Source organism: Danio rerio, chromosome 10, assembly GCF_052040795.2.
Source record: "Danio rerio strain M-AB ecotype USA chromosome 10, GRCz13ab, whole genome shotgun sequence".
Classification (NCBI taxonomy): Eukaryota; Metazoa; Chordata; class Actinopteri; order Cypriniformes; family Danionidae; genus Danio; species Danio rerio.
In genome coordinates this window covers 39102501-39112121 of record NC_141030.1, presented here as the reverse complement: position 1 = coordinate 39112121, position 9621 = coordinate 39102501, and the positions used below count along the sequence as shown (strand labels likewise).

General features: G+C 34.9%; 1 protein-coding gene across 9 annotated transcripts in view; it reads right to left on the bottom strand.

Moving 5' to 3' along the window:
* hhla2a.1 (HERV-H LTR-associating 2a, tandem duplicate 1) overlaps nucleotides 1-9621 on the bottom strand; it is a 67660-nt gene that overhangs the window by 2831 nt on the left and 55208 nt on the right. For 5 of the 9 annotated variants that reach the window (XM_087269459.1, XM_087269458.1, XM_087269460.1 and 2 more), the window contains 5 exon segments: nucleotides 7004-7288; nucleotides 6500-6778; nucleotides 4713-5042; nucleotides 2642-2731; nucleotides 448-510 (listed from right to left, as the gene is read on the bottom strand). In XM_087269459.1, the coding sequence (XP_087125585.1) occupies nucleotides 448-510; nucleotides 2642-2731; nucleotides 4713-5042; nucleotides 6500-6778; nucleotides 7004-7288 (1047 nt within the window). 9 annotated transcript variants of the gene reach the window in all.

Here is a 9621-nt window from a genome sequence, read left to right as displayed (position 1 = left end):
ACACCATCCCACTTTTCTTCCTCCGACACTCCCCCCTAAACAGAGCCAGACACGCCCACTTTTCTGACTTTTTCCAAAGTAGAGGTGTGAAAACACCCTGCTGAAACAAGGGGGTTTCATGGCCCTTTAAGAGGGCTAATAATATTGACCTTGAAATGTTTTTAAAAAAATTAAGAACTGCTTTTATTTTAGCTAAACTACAACAAATCAGGCTTTCTCCAGAAAAAAAATTATCAGACATACTGTAAAAAATTCCCCCTGAACCGAACCTTAAAATAACTTTAATAATAATATTAATAATTAAAACAATAGGTAATATAAATATACATTTGATTTGAAATTAAATGCATTTTAATATTATAATAAATTAGTTGTAACTGAAATAAATAAAAAGGTATGCATTTTAAAACAAAAACACAGTGTAAACGTCACCTGAGTGAACGGTACCTGCGTTCATTCTTTGCATTTCTGCATCCTCTTGAGCATTTTCGGGACTTCTTTTTGACTTTGCTGCAAACATAAACATCATTAATATAGAATGAAGAATATAAACTGTGTATTTTTAAAAGGACTGTCTGCAGCATTCAGGCACAATGTTATTAGTGGCCCTTTAGTGAACTGAAGCCTACAACTTATTCCTCATGCTAACACTTGCATACAAGTAAAAACTGAATGCCATGCAAAAGGTCACTCTACCCACACAAAAAAGTTTCTTTTCATCCATTGATTAGTAATAAAAAAAAAAAAGTTTCCTTCACATTGAAATGGGTCAACAGTCTTTTCTAGACTATAGGAAGTCAGCAAGGTCTTGATGTTTAGGTCTTATATTTAAAGTTGTTATATTAGCAATTAAAAAAGCTATTAATGCATGTAAATGCTCAGCCCATTTAAAAATAAATCCTAATATGCACGTCATTTAAAATTGAGGACTTGTTGATACTCTTTAAGTACAAAGATCCAATGAATTCAGCGAGAAAATAAACCGTATTCTGGAAGAATAAACAAATTTAATTTTGATGGATGAAACAAACTTCAAAGTCACCCCAGACTTGTTGGAATTATGTGCACCGGGATTAATTTTTGACGTTGGCTGGAATTATGTGCCCAGGGATACATTTTTGACGTTGACAGTGTCTTCTTGCAGTTTTTGTTTTTGCAAATCCACTAGAGGACATCATTTTTGACAACCTCATAAACGTTACTGGGGCATGTTTTCTCATACATGCCATTTCTTGCAAATCCACCAGAGGCTGCTGTGGACATTTCTGTTAATCTCAATGTCCTTCTCACATAATGCCCGTGAGAGAAGCCAGTTGGCCTGTTGTTCATAATAGATTAGCTTGATATCTACTGACCTAAACACCCCCTTCCCTAAACTCCACCAACACAGTTTTTAGAAGCAAACTAGAAGAGAAAAGGCATCATTGACACATGGTCCTACCAGGGCTAGACGCAGCTTTTTTGGGTGTTACCCACAAGCACATATTTCTCAGTTTTCAAAAATGTATCCCTGAGCACATTTTCCCATTGAAAAAGACATGTTTAAGACATTGCCACCTACATGTTTATTATTTAAGCTATTAATTATAATGTTTAATCATCTGTAAATTGACTGATCTGTTAATTAATCATCTGTGAACTAACTGTTAAAGTTTTACGAGCAAAATGTTTTGCCAGTCTGACATAATACAAATCTCTAGCAGCTCAACAGTCAGTGGTCATCAATATCGGTATATTTGCACACATCATAAACGTCTGGATGCTCCCTTTAGACTTTACATTAGTTTTTGTCCAAAGGTTTTGTCCGATTTGACATTTGTTGTTTTTATTCTTTTTTTTATTCAAAATGCTAGGCCCAGATCCTGTTTTGTTTGCAAAGACTGAGATGTTCATTTTATACCCCGCCACGAATCTCTCACTTATCACCAGTTTACTTTGAATTTACTTAAGTTATTTTGTTTCTGTCCCAAAAATTTAGGAGTGTGTTAAGACATCAAAATCAAAACTTGCACCAAAAAAAAAATAATAATAATAAGTAATATAAGGTAATAATAAAAAATAAGTTGAAGTTTGTCAGTGAAAACATTCATTCATTCATTCATTTATTTTCCTTCGGCTTAGTCCCTGATTTGTCAGGGGATTACCACAGTGGAATTAACCGCCAACTATTCCAGCTTATGTTTTACACAACGGATGCCCTTACAAATGCAACCCAGTACTGGGAAACACCCATACACACTCTCGCATTCACACACACACACACACACACACACTCATACACTATGGCCAATTTAGTTCATCCAATTAACCATGTCTTTGGACTGTGGGGGAAACCGGAGCACAAGGAGGAAACCCTCGCGAACACAAGGAGAACATGCAAACTCCAAACAGAAATGCCAACTGGCCCGGACGGGACTTGAACCAGCGACCTTCTTGCTGTGAGGTGACAGTGCTAACACTGAGCCACTGTGCCACCCCTCAGTGAAATAACTGGAAGAATTTTCTTTGTGCTTTTGGCAATTAAATATGTTATAGAGAAATTACAACTCAATCACAGACTCTTAAATTTTACTGCATTTTACAAAACGTCCAGACTTGTTTGGAATCGGGCTTGTATTATACAGTAGATTCACATTGTTACCTCTGTATCTTTTTATAATCAAGACGGTGGCAAGAAGAACGATCAATCCTATGACGATACCCAACATCCACAGATTATATTTCATAGAATCTAAAAAGAGGGAAAAAAAAGGTTAGTTTTGTAATAGTTATAATGTTCACCCTCAAAAAACAACATTTCTGTCCACATTCAATCTCCCTCCACTTGTTTCAAACCAGTTCAAGTTTCTTTCTTCTGTTGAACATAAAAGAAGATATTTTGAAGAATGTTGAAAACCAGTAACCATTGACTTCTATAGTATTTTATTTCCTACTGTAGGAGTCTATGATGACCGGTTTCCAACATTCATTAAAATGCGTGTGTTTTTGTAAACACTTTACGGTGAGGAAAAGGTGAGTACATTTTGGGTGCACAATACCTTTAAAAAGTTAACTGAATTGAAAGACATTTTAGGCATTAATGTCAATCTAAAATTGAATCAAAGAAAATGTCCTTTTTTTTGGAAGGAACCTTAATTTCAAAATTAAATTATTAGTTAAAATTATTTTTATTAACCACTACAAAATTACCAGACAGCGAGATGTTAACTCGTTTTGAAGTCTGTATATACCCTCTATGCTTTTCTTTTTTAATTTAACAGAGAATTAAACAGTATTTTAGTTTTTTTTTTTTTAAGTATTGAAAAAATAAGATATTTTGAAGAATGTTAAAAACTTTAACGATTGACTTCCATGGTAAAAAAAAAACAAATGGAAGTCAATGGTTACAGGTTTCTAATATTCTTCCAAATATCCTCTTTTGTGTTCAGCAGAATGAAAAAAAATCTGGTTTAGTAAAAGCTGGCAGGATTTTCATCTTAAACACAACATCATAAAAACTATTTTAGTATTACAGCTTATATTAATATACAGGATATATTGATAGCTTCGACATTTCTTCTTTTCATCAACTAATTTTCATACCAAATAATAAATCATAATGAATACACTTAATTTAACTTTTATAATATAATATAATATAATATAACATAATATAATATAATATAATATAATATAATATAATATAATATAATATAATATAATATAATATTTTATACAACAGTTCTGTCTGGTTCTCAAATCTGATTGGCTGAAAGCCGTGCGATATTCTGCAATATCAGAACTCCTACAGCCTCTTACCCTTTGTGTATTACTCCGCACACATACAGCCAGCAAAAAGTAGACACTAAGGATCTAAAGTTTAAGGATCTAAAGATGCTTTTAACTGTTTTAACAGCTGTTTAACTGTCAGCTTATGATTTGAATCCAATGCGGAAGAAAGTAGTTCCTCATACAAAAGGGTTTTTGAGACTCTCCATGTTTGATTTTGTTTTTATTTTTACACAATTATGTCGTCAAACTGTTGTATAAACGCAATATCACACGAGTAGCAGAGTAACAGCCATATCGCACTGCTACTCGTGTGATATTGCTCATATATTATATTATATTATATTATATTATATTATATTATATTATATTACATTAAAGACAATCCTATGTAGAAATCTGATATAAGGCTTTATACAACAGTTCTGTCTGGTTCTTGAATCTGATTGGCTGACAGCCGTGCGATATTCTGCAAATCCGCTTGTTAAGTGGTGACGTGTTTGCGACGTATGTAATACTGTTTCCGGGTCCAAGCCGCCATTCATTTGAGTGGAGAAATCATTCGTTTATGATCACATTTTATTCCTATCACACATTATAGTTAATTTTATATAAAATCATAATGTACACAACAATCTCTGGGCTTGCTGCATAACAAATACTAAAAATGTAACTATTTTTAAAAAATTTATCACTTTCTGGCCATTGGATATTAGACATGGACATATATACTGCGATCGTGATTTTCGAAAGCCTTAAATCGCTTTGTAAACATTTATTATTACCATTTCATGAGTTTCCCCATTCAGTTGAATAGAGCGCTTGGACCCGGAAGCCGCTTCGCGTGACGTCACACTTAACAAGCGGATAAGAGCACTCATCCAGCCTCTTCACCCTTGTGTATTACTCCGCCCACATAAAGCGACATGCAGGTTCATAAGTACCTTTCCCCTGTCTGGAGGAAGTGATGTCGACATGTGTCTGTATCAGATGCTGTGTCTTTGCTCCAGTGAAGGCACACGTGTAGATGCCAGCATGTTCTGAGGCCACGGGTTTCTTCAGGACGAGAGAAAAGTCTCCTATCACAGCTCTGTCCTTCTCCTGTAGATTTACATGATCCAGTGAGCTGCTGAATGTGTGGGTTCGGCTGTCATACTTCAGGACGTCTGTGGTTTTGTTTGCTCTTGTAAATGTCCAGACGGCAGATAAGAACTGGAGGTGCTTGGGAGCTTTGCATGGAATAACCAGGTCTTGCCCCGTATAGCCGGTAATTTCTGTTTTGTATGAGAGATTATGTTAGTGTTAAATTAAAATAAAATAATAAAATATTTTTTTAAACAAATAAATAAATAAATAGATAAATAAAATATCTTCATCCGATAACAAGTACAAATAATTTGATTTGTATTATATTATAAATTAAACTTAAAACTGTACTTTTATTATACATTATAATATATTAAGGTGACATAAGACCTTGTGCATTAGCAATAAAAAAATAATAATAAAATTAAAAAAATCTAATTAAAATCTATTAAATGTACAAATATTTAGATTTGATATTTTTTTATTATGAATTAAATGTATTATTATAGGTTGTGAATGGAGAAACTTCGGATATGGTAATTCCAGTTTTGATTATGAGACAATACTAAATAAAATAAAATAAAATATCTTCATCCAATTGCATGTCCATATGTTTTGATCTTGCATTATATTATGAATACAACTGTACTTTTATTACACATTATAAAATAGTAAGGTGAAAAAATATCTTGTGCATTAGCAATCAAAATAAATATCTTCAGTTCTGGCAATTACTGTTTGTGAGACAACAATGACCACATTTTTATTTAAAAAAATTTAATTAAATTAAATAAAAAATCTAATAAAATACCCTCTTGTTTCATGTACAAATAAATGCTCTATTTGATGTTTTTACAGTAAATCAAACATGTGTTTTAAATATCTGCCACAAACAACTTTATTCATTCAGAGCTGATCAATTCTGCACTCTCAGAAATAACGATACAAAATCTGTCACTGGGCAGTGTACTTTTTCAAAGGGCACAGTTTTGTTCCCAACAGGTTCTTAAAGGTGCATATTAATTCAGAGTATATACAGCAATCAGAGAGTGAAATTTAATACCTTTTCAGACCTTTTGTTAGACTCTTTCCATACATTTTAAGTCCTTATAACCACTTTAGGTTTCAATAAGAAACACTTTAATCTAAATTATGCAGGTTGGCGCCTATAGAACTGCAGAAATAATGGCGTTGCCTTGGGTACTGCAGTAAACAAAGCAGCATGATGTCAGATCTAGCAGGATTTTATTGATTTCATAAACTACACAGCATCCTGATATTCACAGATTTAATTCAAGCAAACTTTAGCACACAACTATACATTGCATAATCAAAAATGATATAAAATTTAATACCTTGCAAAATAGCGTTCAAGACTTTTTAATACTTTTTAAGGGCCTTGATTTTCTACATTGATTTTTTAACTTTTAATACTTTTTAAGACCCCTTAAAGGTACAAAAGTGAACCTTAAAGGTACAACAGTGTTGTCCTAATGGTAATAATTTTCACCTGTATGGTACAAAAGTGCACAGATTGTGACAGATTTTGTACCTTTATTTCTGAGTGTATGAGACAACATTGGTTTTGTCACATTATGTTCATATTCATGCTATTAATTTACCTTTTTCACATTATAAGTTTTACCTTGTGGCTTAAATGACGCCGTCCATGTCTGTGTTTCATATTTAGAGGTGATGGTGCACATATAGACATGCTCAAGGCTGTTGTTCTGCAGTTTTAAGACACTCTGGGCTGAGAAAAGGCCGTTTCCTCCAGGACTGATGCGGGTGACAGGCTGCAGGACACCAGGAGCTGAAGCGGGCTCTGAGCTCCACTGCAACACCGGCGCAGGATACACATCTCTGGTGGAGCACTGGACCAAACCCGACTCACTGCTGTTGATGGAGATCATCCTGATGGGAGCTGCAATGTTGAGCCATGACAATGATGTCATCACAGAACCAGACATTGACTGAAGAATTTAACATTGTACATTTTAATTGTACACACAAACTTTAAATTTGATATATCAGTGTGTTGAACATCATAATAAAAATACAAAAAATTTAACAGCATGTTTGAAGGAAGATTACTGTTTATACCAACTAAATTAATTTAAATTAATGCATTTCAGCAAAAGAAACAAACCTTCCACCATGGCAATAACATACGTCTGAGTCACATTGTTGACCACACATTTGTATCGTCCTTTATTCGTCTTATCTGCTTTTTTTAGCATGATCGAAGCGTTGCCATCAGAGGCACTTTTACTGATGAACTGCATGTTTCCATTGCTGGGTCCCTGTCCCGCTTGCGGTAAACTGAGGACCAGCGCCTCCTGCTGGTACCACTGAACATTCGCATTTGCACCAGTAGATGTGAAAGAGCAGGGAAGAACACAGTCCTCAGAGAAGATGCAGCTCACGCGAACCTCTGCATACCAATAAAAAAGCATGTATGAGAATTATTAACTAGAATCATCATCTTGCTATTATTAGCCTAGAAAATGCTTTTATATTATATGATTACCATATGTATAACCAGTTTTACAACCAATACTGCAGTTGAATGGTGAATCACGGTAAATTTGTGCTTACCATTGTTTAATTGAATTCAGTTTTTTATCTATTGTAAAGGTTATTTTCACAAGCAATGCACTGACTAATGTCACGTGCTTGTGGCCACTTTATTAGGTACAACTTACTTGTACCGGGTTGGACAACCTTTTAATCCTTAGTGGCATAGATTGAAAAACGTACTGGAAATATTCCTCAGAGATTTTGGTCCATATTGACATGACAGCATCACGCAGTTGCTGCAGATTTGTCAGCTGCACATCCATGATGTGAATCTCCCATTCCAACACATCCCAAAGGTGCTCTACTGGATTGAAATTTGGTGGCTGTGGAGGCCATTTGAGTGCAGAAAACTCACTGTGATGTTCAAGAAACCAGTCTGAGATGATTCACGCTTTATGACATGGAGCGTTCTCTTGCTAGAAGTAGCCATCAGAAGATGGGTACACTGTGGTCATAAAGGGATGGACATGGTCAACAAAAATACTCAGGTAGGCTGTGGCATTGACACCATGCTCAACCAATGGGCCCAAAGTGTGCCAAGAAATATCCCCCACACCATTACACCACCACAAGCAGCCTGAATCATTGATACAAGGCAGGATGGATCTATGTTTTCATGTTTTTGACGCCAAATTCTGACCCTACAATTCGAATGCCGAAGCAGAAATCAAGACTCATCAGACCAGGCAATGTTTTTTTTAATCTTCCATTGTCCAATTTTGGTGAGCCTGTGCGAACTGTAGCCTCAGTTTCCTGATCTTAACTGACAGGGAGGGAGGAGGGGGGGGGGGGGGGGGCACCGGGTGTCCTCTTTTGCTGCTGTACCACATCCGTCTCAAGGTTGGATGTGTTGTGCGTTGAGAGATGCTCTTCTGCAGACCTCGGTTGTAATGAGTAGTTATTTGAGTTACTGTTGCCTTTCTATCAGCTCAAACCAGTCTGGCCATTCTGCTCTGACCTCTGGGATCAACAAGGCATTTGCGCCTACAGAACTGTCGCTCGCTGGATATTTTCTTTTTTTTCTGACCATTCTCTGTAAACCCTAGAGATGGTTGTGTGTGAAAATCCCAGTAGATCAGCAGTTTCTGAAATACTCAGACCAGCTTGTCTTGCACCAACAACCATGCCATGTTCAAAGTCACTTAAATCCCCCTTCTTCCCCATTCTGGTGCTCGGTTTGAACTGCAGCAGATTATCTTGACTATCTCTACATGCCTAAATGCATTGAATTGCTGCCATGCGATTGGCTGATTAGAAATTTGCGTTAACAAGCAGTTGGACAGGTGTACCTAATAAAGTGGCTGGTAAGTGTATATTCTATACTAACAAAAAAAAATGATGATATCAGATTATTGAAACAAAGTTATGTGACAATAACAATGACAGAATTGTTCCACATAGTTATCCTATTCTTGATATCACCACTGGAAAAGTTCTGGGTTCCACACAATCAATTTGTGTTGAAACAACATGAAGGAATTAAGTTAATTTATTAGCTTTTACAAATTTAAGTGGATTGATAATAAAACAATTAAGTTGTCATAAAAACCCTCAATAATTGTCTTTTCATTTTAAATAACTACCTTGAACATACAGCAATTGTCTTTTTTGAGTGATTCTAAAAAATATTAGCACAACGACACTCATTGGCATTTTTTTTGAGAATAAATGAATGTTTGTCTGAATGTTTTTACTTACTAATTGTTTCAAATTGTTTATAATTCAAAAGCAAAGTTCTCATAATGATTGCAAAATTACCAAATGGGTCATGTCCTTAACGTTATTGCTGGCCCACACACACAAAAAATAATAATAATAAAATAAAAACACGTTTTGCTCATTTTTAACTAACAGGAAATGTTCTCAGACAATTCTGCCAAAGTTCTCTGAAAGTTATGAACAATTTTGTAGTAACATTAATAGTTTCTTCATAGTCATTCTGCACTTAATAACATTTTCCAAATGCTGACCTTTGCATAAACACGGAAAAGAAACTGTAACACATGTATTACTCATGAATGCACCCCGCTGACAGGAAACATTATCAAAATGTTAATGAACAAACATTCTTCGCTCTTCCAACAGAATGTTTCCTCACTTTTATTCAGTGCTTTAATAACATAGTCAAAATGTTTTTATGCTATATTTTTTAAGAAAATTGGAAATTTATACATTACTAATTATGAC